This window comes from Ascidia mentula, chromosome 2 (genome assembly GCF_947561715.1).
Source record: "Ascidia mentula chromosome 2, kaAscMent1.1, whole genome shotgun sequence".
NCBI lineage: Eukaryota > Metazoa > Chordata > Ascidiacea > Phlebobranchia > Ascidiidae > Ascidia > Ascidia mentula.
In genome coordinates, this window is record NC_138567.1 from 12,343,289 (window position 1) to 12,363,499 (window position 20,211).

General features: G+C 38.2%; 3 protein-coding genes across 5 annotated transcripts; all 3 read left to right on the forward strand.

The window, feature by feature from the left end:
• The first annotated feature begins 173 nt into the window (after positions 1-173).
• On the forward strand, positions 174-5,195 carry LOC145889065 (uncharacterized). The gene is made up of 11 exons (XM_082979947.1): positions 174-462; positions 657-877; positions 1,080-1,107; positions 1,734-1,802; positions 1,935-1,997; positions 3,171-3,304; positions 3,369-3,427; positions 3,495-3,603; positions 3,866-4,024; positions 4,301-4,431; positions 4,659-5,195. Exons 1-11 carry the CDS (start codon positions 414-416, stop codon positions 4,744-4,746), a joined length of 1,110 nt encoding a protein of 369 aa, XP_082836073.1. The 5' UTR covers positions 174-413; the 3' UTR covers positions 4,747-5,195.
• Positions 5,196-6,750: 1,555 nt separating this feature from the next.
• Positions 6,751-13,889, forward strand: LOC145889063 (uncharacterized). 3 transcript variants are annotated; one of them, XM_082979944.1, is made up of 12 exons: positions 6,751-6,881; positions 7,075-7,295; positions 7,496-7,523; positions 8,218-8,286; positions 8,419-8,502; positions 10,735-10,818; positions 11,429-11,562; positions 11,627-11,685; positions 11,753-11,861; positions 12,124-12,282; positions 13,012-13,142; positions 13,372-13,889. In XM_082979944.1, the coding sequence occupies exons 1-12, from the start codon at positions 6,833-6,835 to the stop codon at positions 13,457-13,459; spliced, it is 1,215 nt and encodes a 404-aa protein (XP_082836070.1). In that variant the 5' UTR covers positions 6,751-6,832; the 3' UTR covers positions 13,460-13,889. The 3 variants fall into 3 exon arrangements, with proteins under 3 accessions (XP_082836070.1, XP_082836071.1, XP_082836072.1); XM_082979945.1 differs by lacking the exon at positions 10,735-10,818; XM_082979946.1 differs by lacking the exon at positions 6,751-6,881 and having other exon boundaries at positions 7,176-7,295; positions 7,496-7,868.
• A 1,645-nt stretch (positions 13,890-15,534) lies between these two features.
• On the forward strand, positions 15,535-19,531 carry LOC145889484 (uncharacterized). Its single transcript, XM_082980446.1, has 13 exons — positions 15,535-15,659; positions 15,940-15,958; positions 16,093-16,185; positions 16,524-16,613; positions 16,915-16,992; positions 17,062-17,118; positions 17,209-17,274; positions 17,558-17,614; positions 18,056-18,133; positions 18,212-18,271; positions 18,446-18,517; positions 18,574-18,648; positions 18,887-19,531. Exons 1-13 carry the CDS (start codon positions 15,603-15,605, stop codon positions 19,069-19,071), a joined length of 987 nt encoding a protein of 328 aa, XP_082836572.1. The 5' UTR covers positions 15,535-15,602; the 3' UTR covers positions 19,072-19,531.
• The last annotated feature ends 680 nt before the right edge of the window (positions 19,532-20,211 follow it).

A 20,211-nucleotide genomic window follows, 5' to 3' on the forward strand; every position in this document is an offset into this window, starting at 1 on the left:
AAACAAAGAAAGCAAACATGTATGTGACGATGTGACATATAGACGCCCTGCACGCACCACTGATCACCACGCGAATAATCAGAGAGTTTTTGAGTTTCACGATTTACTGTGAGGAAAAGGGATGGGTAACACATACTGGCCCTGCAATTTCGTCGTGGTTTTTCTATTTCTGAAGCGCATCGTTGAACCACTATTCATCACAGGAAGCCAACCATAAAAAAAAAGGTTCGGCCTAGAATCTCGGCTGGAAAGAGTCAAGTTCTGTCTGCTGACGTAGTTGTAGCGTCTGCAGCTTTACTTTCGGGAATTGAGCGACATTACCCGAAGTTTTTAGAGGCTGTTTGTTTTCCAGGCGTCTGTTATCTGGTACTGACATTTTTTAAGAGTTTTTAGTTAACCTTTTAAGTCTAAAGATGACTAATAACATTGAACTCCCGTGCACAACAGCACCAGAGCAGCATAGTAAGTATGTTCGTAAATAAATTTGGAGTAGTTATTAAACGAGTCACATGCTTTTGAAAGGTGATTTGCTGTATTTTCAGTAAAAATATTTACAGTCATAATCATAATAACATACATGCACATTCTCGGCTTTTATCCTGAAACACGTTTAAACAAGTTGTTAAACAAGTTTTCTAATATTTTTGTATTCACAGTGTACGGTAATCTCGAATCACCGCGGGAGCAGGGAAATACTGCACCCGAGCAGTTAGCCAGTCATCAACCACCGGTAACCCATCACATTCATCAAGCACCACGTCAAACCGACAAAAGTTCAAGATTTCTGACATATGACAAAAGTTCAAGGTTTCTGAAAATTGCTGTGCTGGTCTTGGGTTTGCTCATAGTGATTGGATTCACTGTTACGCTAGCTTTGGTACGTTACAAATGTTTGGTATGGAAAACGACTTACATGTTTGGTGTTTTGCAGCAGGCGATCACAGTCAGTATGGTGTTTATTTTAGGAGAAGTAATATTAATTTCGCCCATTACGCCATCTTTTTTAAGTCTCCATGATATCAATACGCCGATACAGACCCGATGGCCAACACGAAACAAACATTACTTTTTTGATTTAGGTTTTGCCGCAGATCTTGGCAATCAAAGGTAGGTGATAATTTTTTTATAAATGACATTTCATTGACAGATCATCGCCTAAACAGCCACAGCGAAAATTTTGCAATTTTCGATGAAAAAATTTTCGTTGAAAAACCTTTTTGTAAAACCCGATCATTATTTTGCATTTTTCTGACCCCCCAAAATAACTCTTAATGTTATGGCAGTTTACGGTCTAGCGAAGCGCCGGTGTGGTTACCTGTAATTTGCTTGTGGAAATAACAATGGAAGGGTTTGCAGCAAACAACACGATTTTCCCTTCTGTCTTGTGATTTGGTTGTCTTGGGGTTTATTATTCCATTATTCGTAAAATGAATGCGAACGTGCGCTAATTGTATGTTGACATAGCACATGGATGACAGGACCAGTCTTTGGAATTTGCTAACTTTGTTTTAGTTTGGCACCCATACGTCACAAATCAAAAAACTTTTGTCGTTGAATGGCCACCGAGTCACGCGGAAATTGGAAAAGGACCAAAAATACTAAAAATACGAAACCCTTGTTGCAAACATTCGTCTTCGGAATTTATGCTTGGTTTGCCATAAGCTTCCTGAAGATACCGCTAGCTTAAACTTAGCGCTGACAGCACCTGAAACTAAAACTTGGATTTTCAACAGATCGTCTCAACCAAAGCATAAACAATGACGATATTCAAGCATTACAAAACACCATCAACTCCTTGCAAGGTTTGCAGTCTTATTATACAAAGGTGACAATGTCACATCATATTGATGACTTTGCTTAGCATTGTGTTTTGGTAAAGTATGTATAGTTATATAACGATGTAACTTTCTGCAAATGTTCAATGACGTGTTCAGGAAATTTATCGAGGAGGAACGAACAATTGATGGGTTGTCGGTTGCGGGAAGGTCTGTCGAAGGGTACGTTACTTTGAAATTCAATTTTCCCAGCATTATGTTGTTGTGAAACAATATCTACTTTCTGCACGTGAGAAAAAAATCTTGTTGGGGTCAAGTTAAGCACCGAAACCTTTGACCAAATTCCGGCATTGTTGTTAATTTGTTAGAACGATTTGTTGCCACACAAAATATGTTAAAGCATATGTTACGCTTCCTAAATAGACGCTTTCCAAGGTCCTCAGGACGCTGCATTAACGGCTAACCACAAGCCTGTTCTAGCACAACGGTTAAACAATTCAATTCAATCTTGTTCATAAAAACTCTAAAAATACCACAGACGAATCACAATCTGCCGAAAACGGTCTGTCTCGCGATTTTCTCTTAGAGTCTCGTGTTAGCCCGTTTATCTTTTGTCTCCCCCGTCATGGGCCCAACCGTGTCACGTGAGAGGAAGGGAGCTAGCGCTGCGAAATAAATCAACGTGCGGTGACTGATGCGTTCGAGACACTTCGTAAATAAAAATATAAATCAACACAAAACATTTAAATGAACAGTTGGAAGGTGAAATAACAAAAGGTGAAAAAGAACGTGGCGTAAAAGAATACGTGATATAACAAAGCGTGCAACTTGAAAATGAAACGGAACAAGTGTGCAAATTCTTTTGCGCTACACATATACTGTTGTGTTTCTTTGTATTCGTTCGAATCATTGGAAAACCATAGAATGAAAAACAAGGCGAGCACACACGCATTTATAGGGAAGTAAATTGCATTTAAAATACCACGCACACAAACAAGAATCATGCAGAATGGACTGCGGCACATTCCACGAATCACTCGACTATGGCATGCAAGCGCACTGTTGCTGCCGTATATACGTAATGAGGCGCGACCGCAACACATACCATGACCAGCACCATTATGGCAAGCTTACCAGAACCACCATCACCAACAACTTGTGAAGCAAAATCAGTACGTTATATCATGAACCAAAAACGTTTACGTTTATTCTACACGACGTTCTATAAACATGGAAATAAGTTAATCACTGAAAATTAACGAGGAACCCGGATTGCACCAAAATAATACCACATAGGTGAAGTAAACGCACGACAGAAAACCCTTGCGAAGATATATTATCACCAGGACGTGTATAAAAATACAGTCATAACAAACAAGTCCCTTTTTCCTGAAGTTTTAAGGTCGATGATGGAAGCGGCTTCTCGCACATTTCCTTCTTCGATTCCAAATTTCTATCGATTTAATTACGACGGAAACAAGAACAGCATCGGAGACGGCGGGAACGATATGTATGATGGGGGAAACAGGGTATACAGATAAAAATTGCTTGTGTTACGATTATTTTGTTGATTGTGTGTCACAAATGTTGCAGCTTCGGGTGTGGAGAAGAGACACTCAGCCTTTGCTGGTTAACTACAGTGAGACCCACGAGTAAGTGCACATTCATTTGTTGCTGTGTGATCACGTTGCGTCAAGATAAATAAGCGTTACACTTCAGATCCGTCAACGGTTATTTTTCTTTGTCATCCGCAACTGCTCATCCTTTTATCTTGGCTATGTTTATCAACAACCAAAGGCGATTGATCTGGGACTACTATTACATCGAGGTAAAATTTATACATGTTGCGGGACCACTAGCATTGGTGCACACTAAACATTTCATTTCAATAACTCGGTCAAAACGAACTGTTTTATTTTATTTGAGCACAACAATATATAGTCTGTAAAAACATGTCACTCACCTTTCTCATGCTGAATTTTGTTTTGAAGGAAGCCAAAAAAGTAACGAAGAATTATTTTTTTACTTTTACAGTCAATGTTGAGTTGCATAGCTTCTCATCAGCTTGCACACAAAATGCTTGTTTTTAGGAATCGGGAGACTTGGGAGCTGATGGCAGTGGGAATTACGCAACGAGTTCAGATTCGTTCACTGAAGGATTAATCTCTGTGGCATACAGGACTTACCAAGTGTATGGAGCATCAGACCCATCCATCATACAGATATATCTAAATATGGAAAGTTCTGAGGTATTTTAAAATATTGGATGAGCATGTATGGGCGAAACAGTGGACATCTGTATGCAGTTTACACAGAGCATTTTTTAATTTGAATCAAATGCTGTTAACGTAAAAATAGATCTTCTAGTCTAGTGCACTTTTATATGTCCTATTCAAAACATCTATAATATATGTAATACTCACAATTACATTGCTCTCTAAACGCAAAAATCGCAAGCAATCATAATGTTAGTACTCGCAAATAAATTACATGATACAATTCAACCATGAAATATGTTCCAACAGCTCTTTAACTCAACTGGAACGAGTTATCTTTCCTTTAACGACTACAACCGAGGAACATCTTTCACCAACAACACAGCACAACTTTACGGACGATTTGGCAATCAGTATTTCTGTTACATTCTCGCTTCCACGTGAGTCATGTTAATCAAAAGATTAAAACTATTTTAAAAATATGTATTTGTACGATTATGGATTCCAAGTAGGTTCAGAAGTTCTTTCTGATATTTATATTTTAATATATATCATACATATTATATACAGGTAAAAAAACACGTAAAATTAACCAAGTAACACTGTTGAACAAAGTTACAGGAAGTGAACATAACTAATATAATGGAAAATTGTTCGATACTTCCAGATATCCATCACAGTTCGTGAGTTCAAACAGCTTGCGTAGCACCATTGTGGATTTCATTCGGACTTTTCAAACAATCTACAAGTCTTAAACAGAGTAATGGGGAACATGGACATTTTTTAATTAGGAATCCAAGTATGAGTTTCTTTCAGAAAAAAACACGTTCATTTCAAATCGTATTTTTCTGCGGTTCATAGAATCGATGGCATTATCCCACCCTTTAAATTCATGAGTCATTTCGTGTGAGTATTGCGCATGCTGCGTACTGTTAAGACTTTCTTGTGCAACACTGGACACTTGCAATCGATTTTACGGGTGTATGTCAACTTGACCTCTTCAATGCGAATTGTTTTTTGTCTATTTGCCCCTGCCGCTTTATTGTCGGTATGCCTGGTTTAGAAATCAAAAATGCTTTTATTATTCTTAGTTTTGCATGTATAACAATCTGATCTCTGAAAAAAGTATTTCATTTGGCTTGCTCTGTTACATGACATTTAATGCGAAATAAACTTCATTGAAAAATTTAAATATGCATCAAGGTGAGCCTATAAACCTAAACATCGGCCAGGTTTGGATGTTTACCTTGTTACTGTAGCCAGACAGAACGTCAGCCGTTTGCCTTCGCGTATCGTTGATCAATGAAGCTTAAAAACGCGAGAAAAAGGCAGTCTCGGTACCAGTTCATCCGATGGATGACATTGGTACTCGCAAAAAAAATTTGAAGCTCACCCGACAGATGACTTTAGTACGAGACTTGTTTTTGACCTTGACGCCCGAGTGATGACCTCATCGGACCTAAAAGGGTTGATGTTGTTTATCTTTTTCATACGGAATACCATTACGCTTACGAAAACATGACCGACGATGTTACTTGTGGCTGGAACGTACAGAAAACTGATTTCCAGCAGATCGGTCACCCTGCTCCACAGCAGTTAACTATTTCTCAGCGCAAAATGTCTTGTAAACGCGCTTTCGATTCGATTCCTGGACTGGTTACGATTTACCTTCTGCACATAGAAAACATTGTTCAAAAAAAATGTATTACGCGTAAGTGTGCAATATGGGCAGGTCGACGTAATTTGCTTCCAAAGACTAAAAACAAATTTTAAAATTTCAGCGTGCAATTACCAAGCGTTTGTGTAGCAATAAACCTTGTTGACAAAACAAACCACCCCACATTGAATGCAAATGAAGGATATTGCAATATCAAGCACCCGCTTCAACCCTGCGTTTATTTCCTAAATCCTCCCTGTAAGTTGTGTCTTTCTTGTTGATCCTTGGCATTAGATATCAGTTGTAATGCTGCGTATTTCATTGAAACAAACGTTGTACAAATGTCGTGGGTTGGCGATGAATAAAATATAGGAACTGTGAAAAGTTTGTATTTGTCAGCAACTTCTACATTGAACGCCGAGGTAGTGTGGGATGTCGTTGCCTTATTCACAACGTCACGTTTGCTGCTGCTGTTGTTTTGGTTCATGACTCAGCGCCTGTGACCATCAAAAGATAAAGCTGAAATTCACCAGAAGCTCTTGAAAATCGATCTGAAGTAAAACCGCGTAAACAACACTCACATATTCCACAGCATTGGCTTTACTAATTACTCAATTATGACGACGGCTGTAGTTGAAAAATTGGCTGTAATTTAAAATACAGTTACTAGGATTGCAACAACTGGTTCCGTGTCAAAATGATCAACCATGGAGATTAATTCCTCACGTAGCATCCGACGCGCTTAATTGAACTTCTTCAGAGCCGTCGCCTTCCCGACGCGCCTCGCGATGTATGTGACGATGTGACATAGACGCCCTAAGCGCACCACTGAGCACCACGCGAATAATCAGAGAGTTTTTGAGTTTCACGATTTACTGTGAGGAAAAGGGATGGGTAACACATACTGGCCCTATACAATTTCGTCGTGGTTTTTCTATTTCTGAAGCGCATTGTTGAACCACTATTCATCACAGGAAGCCAACCATAAAAAAAAAGGTTCGGCCTAGAATCTCGGCTGGAAAGAGTCAAGTTCTGTCTGCTGACGTAGTTGTAGCGTCTGCAGCTTTACTTTCGGGAATTGAAGGACAAAACCCGAAGTTTTTAGGGGCTGCTTGTTTTCCAGGCGTCTGTTATCTGGTACTGACATTTTTTAGGAGTTTTTAGTTAACCTTTTAAGTCTAAAGATGGCTGATAACATTGAACTCCCGTGCACAACAGCACCAGAGCAGCATAGTAAGTATGTTCGTAAATAAATTTGGAGTAGTTATTAAACGAATCACATGCTTTTGAAAGGTGATTTGCTGTATTTTGAGTAAAATATTTACAGTCATAATCATAATAACATACATGCACATTCTCGGCTTTTATCCTGAAACACGTTTGAACAAGTTGTTAAACAAGTTTTGTAATATTTTTGTATTCACAGTATACGGTAATCTCGAATCACCGCGGGAGCAGGGAAATACTGCACCCAAGCAGTTAGCCCGTCATCAACCACCGGTAACCCATCACATTCATCAAGCACCACGTCAAACTGACAAAAGTTCAAGATTTCTGACATATGACAAAAGTTCAAGATTTCTGAAAATTGCTGTGCTGGTCTTGGGTTTGCTGATAGTGATTGGATTCACTGTTACGCTAGCTTTGGTACGTTACAAATGTTTGGTATGGAAAACGACTTACATGTTTGGTGTTTTGCAGCAGGCGATCAGAGTCAGCATGGTGTTTATTTTAGGAGAAGTAATATTAATTTCGCCCATTACGCCATCTTTATTAAGTCTCCATGATATTAATACGCCGATATAGACCTGACGGCCAACACGAAACAAATTACTTTTTTGATTTAGGTTTTGCCGCAGATCTTGGCAATCAAAGGTAAGTGATAATTTTTTTATAAATGACATTCCATTGACAGATCATCCCCTAAACAGCAACAGCGAAGGTAGTTCATTGAAAATTTCCATGTAAAAATTTTGCAATTTTCGATGAAAAAATTTTCGTTGAAAAACCTTTTTGTAAAACCCGATCATTATTTTGCATTTTTCTGACCCCCCAAACTAACTCTTAATGTTATGGCAGTTTACGGTCTAGAGAGGCGCCGGTGTGGTTGCCTGTAATTTGCTTGTGGAAATAACGATGGAATGGTTTGCAGCAAACAACACGATTTTCCCTTCTGTCTTGGGATTTGGTTGTCTTGGGGTTTATTATTCTATATAATTGGTAAAATGAATGCGAACGTGCGCTAATTGTATGTTAACATAGCACATGGATGAAAGGACTAGTCTTTGGAATTTGCTAACTTTGTTTAAGTTTGGCCATGCATCACAAATCAAAAAATTTTTGTCGTTGAATGGCCGCCGAGTCACGCGGAAATTAGAAAAGGACCAAAAATACCGTCACGGTGCATTTCCCTGCAGCACGAAAACCACCTGAAACTAAAAATACGAAACCCTTGTTACAAACATTCGCCTTAGGAATTTATGCTCGGTTTGCCATAAGCTTCCTGAAGATACCGCTAGCTTAAACTTAGCGCTGAAACACCTGACACTTAAACTTGGATTTTCAACAGATCGTCTCAACCAAAGCATAAACAATGACGATATTCAAGCATTACAAAACACCATCAACTCCTTGCAAGGTTTGCAGTCTTATTGTACAAAGGTGACAATGTCACATCATATTGATGACTTTGCTTAGCATTGTGTTTTGGTAAAGTATGTATAGTTATATAGCGATGTAACCATCTGCAAATGTTCTATAACGTGTTCAGGAAATTTATCGAGGAGGAACGAACAATTGATGGATTCGGAGTCGCTTTTACAAGGTTGTCGGTTGCGGGAAGGTCTGTCGAAGGGTACGTTACTTTGAAATTCAATTTTCCCTATGTAATGGTGGGAAACAAAATTGAAATTTTGTAAACGAATTTTGTAAACGAGTTTTGTGAACAAAATTCTAGACGACGCCACATGATGGGGGTAGAGGGCCATAATTGAAATTAGAAGCGTTAGGCAAACGTGCTGTAACATATTATGGAATAAAAATGCTAGGTTATACAGGTGTCAAATGAGCTATTTAAATCAACACTATCGGATAAATTGGACAATGTTGGTCCAAACGTGAGATAATGGGGCCGGGGTCAAGGATTGTTCCTAAATCAGAAATCTTTAACAATTAATTTATCAAACTAATCTGTTGGAAAATGTCATACGAATTAATCCAAAACAAACTAGATTTTCATCCACTATCACACGAAACAAACGCTGTGCGAAATATGTGTGAGTAGGGCATATGTTAAAGCAAAACGTTTCTTAATTTAAAGTTAAAACGCCTCAGTAAGTATAACTTACGTCTATATATACTGTGATAACTGATTTTATCTATTCAAAAATGCAAAAAGTTGCACAAAACATCATGAACATAGCATGAATTAAAATTTGTTTTCGAAACAGAATTCAATTACAAATGCCTTTGATCCGTTAATCACTGTGTTGTACATAGTGGAAAACAAAATTTGTTTTCGAAACAAAATTCGTTTATAAATGCATTTAATCCGTTAATCACTGTGTTGTACATAGTGGGAAACAAAATTTGTTTTTGAAACAAAATTTGATTACAAATGCCGTTGATCCGTTAATCACTGTGTTGTAATACCATTAGTCCGACACAAATATGTTGTTCATAGTGGAAACAGAATCTGTTATTTGTGTGTAAAGTTCAAAGTCACTTGATTTAAAAATGTCAAAAACATTTTTCGAGCACCATCGCAGGCGGTCAACTCTCAAAATCAATTATTTCCGCCGAACCTTAGCCGCCATAGTCTCAAACATGCGTTTTCGTTCAGCAATAAAATTCTAAAGGACATAGGCCAATTTGGTTTTCACTGCTCGATTTGTACTGGCATCTAGTATTTGTGTGTAAACTTTCAAGTCGCTTGATATAAAAATGTTCAAATTGCAGGCGGACAACTGTCAATTTGAGTTAATTTCGCCCATCCTTGGCCACCATAGTCTCAAACATGCGTTTTCGTTCGCGAATAAAAAACTAAAGGACATAGGCCAATTTGGTTTTTATTGTTCGTTTTGTACTGGCATCTAGTATTTGTGTGCAAAATTTCAAGTTGCTTGATATAAAAATGTTCAAATTGCAGGCGGGCAACTGTCAATTTGAGTTAATTTGCCGAACCTTAACCACCATTGTGTCAAACATGCGTTTTCGGTCGCGAATAAAAAACTAAAAGACATAGGCCAATTTGGTTTTCACTGTTCGTTTTGTACTGGCATCTAGTATTTGTGTGCAAAATTTCAAGTTGCTTGAAAAAAAAATGTTCAAATTGCAGGCGGGCAACTGTCAATTTGAGTTAATTTCGCCGAATCTTAGCCACCATAGTCTCAAACATGCGTTTTCGGTCGCGAATAAAAAACTAAAAGACATAGGCCAATTTGGTTTTAACTCCTCGTTTTGTACTGGCATCTAGTATTTGTGTGCAAAATTTCAAGTCGCTTGATATAAAAATGTTTAAATTGCAGGCGGGCAACTGTCAATTTGAGTTCATTTCGCCGAACCTTAGCCACCATAGTGTCAAACATGCGTTTTCGGTCGCGAATAAAAAACTAAAAAACATAGGCCAATTTGATTTTCACTGCTCGTTTTGTACTGGCATCTAGTATTTGTGTGCAAAATTTCAAGTCGCTTGACATAAAAATGTTCAAATTGCAGACGGGCAACTGTCAATTTGAGTTAATTTCGCCGAACCTTAGCCACCACAGTGTCAAACATGCGTTTTCGGTCGCGAATAAAAATCTAAAGGACATAGGCCAATTTGGTTTTCACTGCTCGTTTTGTACTGGCATCTAGTACCAGAAACTAAAACTTGGATTTTCAACATATCGTCTCAACCAAAGCATAAACAATGACGATATTCAAGCATTACAAAACACTATCAACTCCTTGCAAGGTTTGCAGTCTTATTATACAAAGGTGAAAGTGTCACATCATATTGATTACTTTGCTTAACATTGTGCGTTGGTAAAGTATGTATAGTTATATAGCGATGTAACCATCTGCAAATGTTCAATAACGTGTTCAGGAAATTTATCGCGGAGGAACGAACAATTGATGGATTCGGAGTCGCTTTTACAAGGTTTTCGGTTGCGGGAAGGTCTGTCGAAGGGTACGTTACCTTGAAATTCAATTTTCCCAGCATTATGTTGTTGTGAAACAATATCTACTTTCTGAACGTGAGAAAAAAATCTTGTTGGGGTCAAGTTAAGCACCGAAACCTTTGGGCATTGTTATTATTTTGTTAGAATGATTTGTTGCCACACAAAATATGTTAAAGCATATACTGTTGTGTTTCTTTGTATTCGATGGTATCATTGGAAAACCATAGAATGAAAAACAAGGCGAGCACACACGCATTTATAGGGAAATAAATTGCATTTAAAATACCGTATATACGCAATGAGGTGTGACCGCAAAACATACCATGACCACCACCATTATGGCAAGCTAACCAGAACCACCATCACCATCACCAACAACTTGTGAAGCAAAATCAGTACGTTATATCATGAACCAAAAACGTTTACGTTTATTCTACACGACGTTCTATAAACATGGAAATAAGTACATCACTGAAATTCACCGGGGAACCCCGAATTGCACCGAAATAATACCACATAGGTGAAGTAAACGCACGACAGAAAACCCTTGCGAAGATATATTATCACCAGGACGTGAAAAAAATACAGTCATAACAAACAAGTCCCTTTTTCCTGAAGTTTTAAGGTCGATGATGGAAGCGGCTTCTCGCACATTTCCTTCTTCGATTCCAAATTTCTATCGATTTAATTACGACGGAAACAAGAACAGCATCGGAGACGGCGGGAACGATATGTATGATGGGGGAAACAGGGTATATAGATAAAAATTGCTTGTGTTACCATTATTTTGTTGATTGTGTGTCACAAATGTTGCAGCTTCGAGTATGGAGAAGAGACACTCAGCCTTTGCTGGTTAACTACAGTGAGACCCACGAGTAAGTGCACATTCATTTGTTGCTGTGTGATAACGTTGCGTCAAAATAAATAAGCGTTACACTTCAGATCCGTCAACGGTTCTTTTTCTTTGTCATCCGCAACTGCTCATCCTTTTATCTTGGCTATGTTTATCAACAACCAAAGGCGATTGATCTGGGACTACTATTATATCGAGGTAAAATGTATACATGTTACGGGACCACTAGCATTGGTGCACAAAAAACATTTTATTCAAAAAACTCGGTCAAAACGAACTGTTTTATTTGATTTGAGCAAAACAATATATAGTCTGTGAAAACATGTCACTCACCTTTCTGAAACTTAATTTTGTTTTGTACGAAGCCACAAAAGTAACGAAGAATTATTTGTTTACTTTTACAGTCAATGTTGAGTTGCATAGCTTCTCATCAGCTTGCACACAAAATGCTTGTTTTTAGGAATCAGGAAACTTGGGAGCTGATGGCAGTGGGAATTACGCAACGAGTTCAGGTTCGTTCACTGAAGGATTAATCTCTGTGGCATACAGGACTTACCAAGTGTATGGAGCAACAGACCCATCCATCATACAGATATATCTAAACATGGAAAGTTCTGAGGTATTTCAAAATATTGGATGAGCATTTATGGGTCGAAACAGTGGCCATCTGTATGCAGCTTACACAGAGCATTTATTAATTTGAATCAAATGCTGTTAACGTAAAAAATATATCTTCTAGTCTAGTGCACTTTTATATGTCCTATTCAAAACAATTAGAATATATGTAATACACACAATTACATTGCTCTCTAAACGCAAAAATTGCAAGCAACCATAATGTTATTTTGCTGGATGGCCTGTTATAACACTCTCGGTAAACATAATTATAATATGCAATGTGGAGCCAATAATATGAATTGTGTATAAGCTGTAGACAGATGGCCACTGTTTCGACCTAAAACTTATACACAATTCATATTATTGGCTCCACATTGCTTATCATATGATTATTGTGACACGGGGCCTGACGGCACTATTGGTTGAGCTTTGCTTGGCCATAGTGTTTCCACCTTGTTTTCTCTGTAAGGTTGCACCTAGTTTGGTGCCCAACGGATGACGGTGATTGTATAGTCACCACAAAGTGGAAGTCTTTGCTTGGCCGTTTGGTCAGCAGAGTCGTCTTATAGTCACACCAGCTGCACTGATGAGACCTTTTAGGTCGAAACAGTGGCCATCTGTCTGCAGCTTATACACAATTCATAATTATAATAACTAGAAAAAGCACTCCCAAATAAAGTCGATAACAACATTACATGATACAATTAAACCATGAAATATGTTCTAACAGCTCTTTAACTCAACTGGAACGAGCTATCTTTCCTTTGACGACTACAACCGAGGAACATCTTACACCAACAACACAGCACGACTTTACGGGCGATTTGGCAATCAGTATTTCTGTTACATTCTCGCTTCCACGTGAGTCATGTTAATCAAAAGATTAAAACTATTTTAAAAATATGTATTTGTACGATTATGGATTCCAAGTAGGTTCAGAAGTTCTTTCTGATATTTATATTTTAATATATATCATACATATTATATACAGGTAAAAAAAAACACGTAAAATTAATCAAGTAACGCTGTTGAACAAAGTTACAGGAAGTGAACATAACTAATAAAATTGAAAAATTTTCGATACTTCCAGATATCCATCACAGTTTGTGAGTTCGAACAGCTTGCGTAGCACCATTGTGGATTTCATTCGGACTTTTCAAACAATCTACAAGTCTTAAACAGAGTAATGGGGAACATGGACATTTTTTAGTAAGGAATCGAAGTGTGAGTTTCTTTCAGAAAAAAACACGTTCATTTCAAATCGTATTTCTCTGCGGTTCATAGAATCGATGGCATTATCCAAATCCTTTAAATTCATCAGTCATTTCGTGTGAGTATTGCGCATGCTGCGTACTGTTAACACTTTCTTGTGCAACACTGGACACTTGCAATCGATTTTACGGGTGTATGTCAACTTTACCTCTTCAATGCGAATTGTTTTTTGTCTATTTGCCCCTGCCGCTTTATTGTCGGTATGCCTGGTTTAGAAATCAAAAATGCTTTTATTATTCTTAGTATTGCATGTATAACAATCTGATCTCTGAAAAAAGTATTTCATTTGGCTTGCTCTGTTACATGACATTTAATGCGAAATAAACTTCATTGAAAAATTTAAATATGCATCAAGGGGAGCCTATAAACCTAAACATCGGCCAGGTTTGGATGTTTACCTTGTTACTGTAGCCAGACAGAACGTCAGCCGTTTGCCTTCGCGTATCGTTGATCAATGAAGCTTAAAAACGCGAGAAAAAGGCAGTCTCGGTACCAGTTCATCCGATGGGTGACATTGGTACTCGCAAAAAAAATTTAAAGCTCACCCGACAGATGACTTTAGTACGAGACTTGTTTTTGACCTTGACGCCCGAGTGATGACCTCATCGGACCTAAAAGGGTTGATGTTGTTTATCTTTTTCATACGGAATACCATTACGCTTACAAAAACATGGCCGACGATGTTACTTGTGGCTGGAACGTACAGAAAACTGATTTCCAGCAGATCGGTCACCCTGCTCCACAGCAGTTAACTTTTTCTCAGCGCAAAATGTCTTGTACACGCGCTTTCGATTCGATTCCTGGACTGGTTACGATTTACCTTCTGCACATAGAAAACATTGTTCAAAAAAAATGTATTACGCGTAAGTGTGCAATATGGGCAGGTCGACGTAATTTGCTTCCAAAGACTAAAAACAAATTGTAAAATTTCAACGTGCAATTACCAAGCGTTTGTGTAGCAATAAACCTTGTTGACAAAACAAACCACCCCACATTGAATGCAAATGAAGGATATTGCAATATCAAGCACCCGCTTCAACCCTGCGTTTATTTCCTAAATCCTCCCTGTAAGTTGTGTCTTTCTTGTTGATCCTTGGCATTAGATATCAGTTGTAATGCTGCGTATTTCATTGAAACAAACGTTGTACAAATGTCGTGGGTTGGCGATGAATAAAATATAGGAACTGTGAAAAGTTTGTATTTGTCGGCAACTTCTACATTGAACGCCGAGGTAGTGTGGGATGTCGTTGCCTTATTGACAACGTCACGTTTGCTGCTGCTGTTGTTTTGGTTCATAACTCAGCGCCTGTGACCATCAAAAGATAAAACTGGAATGCACCAGAAGCTCTTGAAAATCGATGTGAAGTAAAACCGCGTAAACAACACTCACATATTCCACAGCATTGGCTTTACTAATTACTCAATTATGACGACGGCTGTAGTTGAAAAATTGGCTGTAATTTAAAATACAGTTACTAGGATTGCAACAACTGGTTCCGTGTCAAAATTATCAACCATGGAGATTAATCCCTCACGTAGCATCCGACGCGCTTAATTGAACTTCTTCAGAGCCGTCGCCTTCCCGTCGCGCCTCGCGATCGTGTGAAATTTCTTCCTAACTTAGTTAACCGCCCAATTATGCGATTGTCGCGAAGCAAAAGTTTATTTTGGACGCCTGTTACACAAGGGTGAAATAGATCAACGGCTTTTAATTAACGCGCGTGGATACGGCCAACTTGTGTGGCTGCAGTTGTCGTTTCGTGCGAGGAAGAAAGCTCCAAGTGTGGGTAGAGGCGACTGAAGAGCTTAAGTTAAAATACTCCAAGTTCAGTAAATTCATTTACGAATTATCGCAGGTCAGACACATGCAGAACCATATATTCTAAAATAGTGCCCTTAGACATTGGCGTTTGTATTTGAGAGGTTTCAAAACGAAAAAGGGACAACAGTAACTTTTGCTGCACCTATTCCGTAACAAATGTAACGTTTGTTGTTACAGTAAAAAAGTTAGATCAAATCAGATTTGACAAATTTGAAAATTCTGACGACATGAAGTTTGTATATGTCATTCTGGTTCTGGTATCTCTGGTGTGCATCAGCCAGCAGGTAACACACTATGATTTTGTGATATGATACCATCACAATTGTGCTAACAACTTGAGCTAATTTGAGCTAACAACCCATTTCGGTAAAACTGATAAAAAGTGCGCATTTTTTCGTCAGTGACAAAATATTGCCTGGGCACACGAAATAATAAAAACGAAAGAATATAACACTGACCCGTATAAGCAACACCAAACAATAAATGTTTTTGAACATTGATGCTAGTCAAAGAAATGCCTCCGCGTATACTAAAACCATTTAATTTTCTGTTATTTTTTTGCAGGAGGAGATCGTCTCGATGGGTACATATGTAAATAATTGCCTTTGATCCAGCCTGGATGCGGGGTCTTTGTAACTTATGTACAGAAAATGGCGTGAAATTTTAACAAACAACAAAACCATCAAGGGTAATACTTTAATGGCAATTACTCTTTAGGTAAGTTGCTGCAATACAGAAAAACAATGGACGTATACAAAGCATTCTTCCCACAAGATTTTCTTGCGGAAGTTGAAAACCAAATTCCTGGCGGTACGTGTTTACATGAATATCTTCAGGACGTCCATCGGAATTTCACACGTAGATTTTGTTGTAAATTATGCGACCCGTGGAAAAATACCTACATCAAATTGCGCACATCAATCCAAGCATGCTTATCTGAATGTGTACACAATATTACTTATTTGTTACTAATAACATATTTTTTGCATATAACTGGTAAATATAATTTAAAATACTACTGGGAAATTTAGGAACTGTTTTCGTCTCTCTGAACACAATAAAAAAAATCATCTGCGTAGACCCAGGTTTACGCGAAAAATTTCTTGCTTTGCACCAGGTTAGCATAAATGCTGTTGTTCTTTTTCTAGATAAGAACTGCTTCCCACTTTGCTTGACGGATAAAAACAAGTGGCAATTGGAATACGTAGTTCAAGCATGTCAGGTTAAATTTCCGGAAGGTAAGCGGTCTTGTTGCACGGCGACAGCGTGATCGAAAGGCATAAAATATTACGAAGAATGCCTCAAATTAGGAACAACTTTGAATATTATGCATCTGTAAATTTCCATGCTTCCGGGAAAGATGCATAAACAATTTTCAATAATAGGGGTTTATCAGTGACACACAGTGAGTATTCCCAGGTCGCCTGGACCCTCTGACACGCCTTAAAATCACCAAGTTTAGAACCGCTGATTTAAACTATGTTTTTTTTCTATTTCGAAGCTAAAATGCATGTTTTGCAACAACGAACTATTTTTTAGCTATGGTTCTGACGGGTGATGACGCTTACACGATTGTAAGGAAGATAACAACTGATGAAATGATCAAAGAATACATAAGTACGGTTATACAATGCAAACCACGAGGAAAACAACTGTTACAATAACAAACTTGTTTTTATGTGTCAGAGGGCGCCGGACATACAGACCAACAAGTCGTCGTGGACATAATTAAGGAACAGTTAAGTAAGTTGTAATACTGTTGGGTTGTTCCTTACAATAACAAATAATGATAGCAAAAAGGCTAAAAAATCATGTTGTGTATTTTTTCCTCAGAGACCATGCATCTAGAAGAAAAAGGCTTGTACTGGACGGCGTCCATTCTAGCAATCTCTCGCTCAGGTAGACTTAAATTGCTTATATTTAGCAAAGCAAACGACTTGAATTCACGTTGAGGACACCTAAGAAGTTTTACAAAAAACACTCTAACCGTTGCGATAAATTAACGATATTATGTGCTTGTTTAGATGTACACCAACGTATCCAGTATGTCTGTTTTTCATTTGATTATTCAACACAATTCCCTAATTATAAAGTGTATTAAAAAAAGGACGATGCTGTTGAACTGTTGTTGTGATTTACATGCGCACAGCGAAATTGTGTTTTATGTTTTTTTATTGCTTAGCTTTTGAAGATAATCATGTGGATGTGGTGGTGAAAATTTTGACATTATTCAAGCAAGGTGGGTTCTGGATGAAACAAAACAACAACAAAAGTTGTCAAATTTACGCGTTTGATTACTTTATTCATTTCGGTTGCAACTATAGGTTGTTTTCTGGACATTACGTTGCAAGTTTTCTGGCTATTTCTTGAATATGCGTGCATAATTTACATCAATCTTTATGGCAACTAGTTTTTCTAAGATGTACGATAAACAGAGTGTATGTGCAGTTGCTAACACACACCGTATGCAAACTACTACTGATAGAACTTCACGCTAGTGTTCAGTCTGTAACGGTCATTAGGGTTGAACATTTGAGACTTGACCTCAATTTCTCGTGTTGAAGGTAAAGAATTTTAATTGAAACTAAATCTCAAAGCCACCCAAACACCGTGCTGTTGGTGTTTGTAGTAGTTTTTCAGTTCGCCTTTGTGGCATTTACGCGTTTTCCGTTTTTCGTAGAGCTGGAACAAACGGAAAATATGTTCAACATACTGATTCAAAAAGTCCGCTTCCACTTTCTCCAAGCCGTGTACCTGGGTGAGTTCCCAACCTTTCGCGTACATAAAATTAGTCGTTTTTAAGTTGTGTTATTTAAACGTGATTTTATTTTTGCAGGAGGCACAGATAACACCTTCGATACGTTTGTAGTAGACGAACTTGCAAACCTTGACCAAGGTAACTTATTGGTGTAAAATGACTATACCATATGTGCCGCCTACTGTTCTGAAGTACCCTTGGCTAACGATTAAAACTATGCCAATAAATCGCGGATTTCCTTGTGAATAAAAAAAATAACAAAAAAGTGGGTAACCTTGTTATGGTACAGCTGTATTTTTTCTTCTGTCATAGCAATGGAAAACTTCGATAAGTGTGCCGGCATAGAACAAAACATGCATATCATCGAAGCGGCGATTGGATTCGGTAAGTTATAATGTTGTGGAAAATATCTTGCACGTTATTATGCCTGTTCGTTACAGTGGAAGCCAAAATACGTACCGGGGGTGCGAGTCCGGTTTTGTGGCAGCTTTGCAACACTCTTCTTCGATCTGAACGTAAGTCACGTGTTAAAACTGTACTTTTTAGTGGTTGGTTTCGAAAGGAATTTAAGCCGGACTTGCTTGTGTGTTTAACACGGCCGGCAAACAATTATATGCTGTTCCGGACCTTATATATTCAGTATGCTGTACATCTCCGCACTGATATAGTTCTTGTAGTATGTGAATGATTGCTGCTTGATTTTGTTGTCTCCTGACCAACACAAGTTTTTTACTGGCCCATTTTCATGATCAGAGGAACGTTGTGAGGTGATGGCAGAGGAAGAAGAAACCGGGCCAGCAGTTGACTTGAATTCTCAAATGGGTGGATCCGATGAGATGCAAGGCCTAAGCGAATCCCAGTTAAACAGTAACAGCGGAAGTAGTACCGGCTTGAGTAGCGCACAACAGCGGATGAGGGCGCTTCTCAATCGATTTTAGTTGGTGGTAAAACACCTGTAAAATGTTGGTAGTTGAGTCGTTAGAAACCCTGTAAAATACTGTGGGTGTTAGGTTTGTATTGTGTATGTTGTTTTGGTGTTTATGATGGCCTTTTTCCAGTTCAAGATGACGCATTAACTGTGACAATAAATGCATGTATCACCAATCATGCAAAAGCATAATGTAATTTTACTGTTCTGAAACAACCAACATTTTGTTTCCGTGGTTAGTTTTTCTACTTTGCACTTTAATTTAATCGGGTTTCCTTCTCCTAATAGTTTTGCAATGCGTTCATTCTACATACAGAAAGTCACTGAAAAATAACGGAAACAAACTGGGTAAATTCAATGCTTGCTGTTTACGTTGCTGTGTTTGTGCGGAACATGTGTACAGATAATTTATTGAAAGTTGGTCCGACGTGGCCGGGAAAGTGCAAATTAAATACAATGTTCCTTAAAAATAAAATGTTGCTTTGTTAAAGCGTTTGGTTTGACTCGTCACAAGTTTATAAACAATAAACGCAGCGCATTTAGGCAATTCTCCGCAAAGTAGATTTTGTGATAAACGTAATGTCATGTCAGAAATGTCCATCGAATTGGGTTTCGAAAGTATGAGATTTCACCAAGAAAATCCGCTGCTCGATTCCTGCCAACGGTTGGCAGCATTTCCAATCTTCCGCCAGCCGCTGTCGCTGCTATTATGATAGATTTCTGAGGATCTATTCACTGGAGGGCGTTATTGCGCGCATTTCACAAGTAGGTCGCACGAGTGGGGATTGTTGCCCAAGCCAACATGGATTCGGATTCCGGACTGGTAAAAAAATAAAAAAAAATACAAGAAATACTGTTTCCTTTTCCGAATCTAGCCCTCTGGTTGGCAACTACAAGAAATGTTTCTTTCGTAACTCTTTAGTTTTGTTATGCAAATAGGTGAAAGTGTTGGTAAGAACCAGAGATAAAATGTAAAATGAGATGACTAGTAAACAATGTCATGTGAGGTATAAAAATTTACGTTTTGAGCCTTAAACTCTTTAAAACAAGTATATTTCATATATATGAGCAAGTAGAGCCAATAATATGATATCTGTGAGCTGCACACAGATGTCCACTGTCTGACCTACATACGATTTCATCAGGTCGG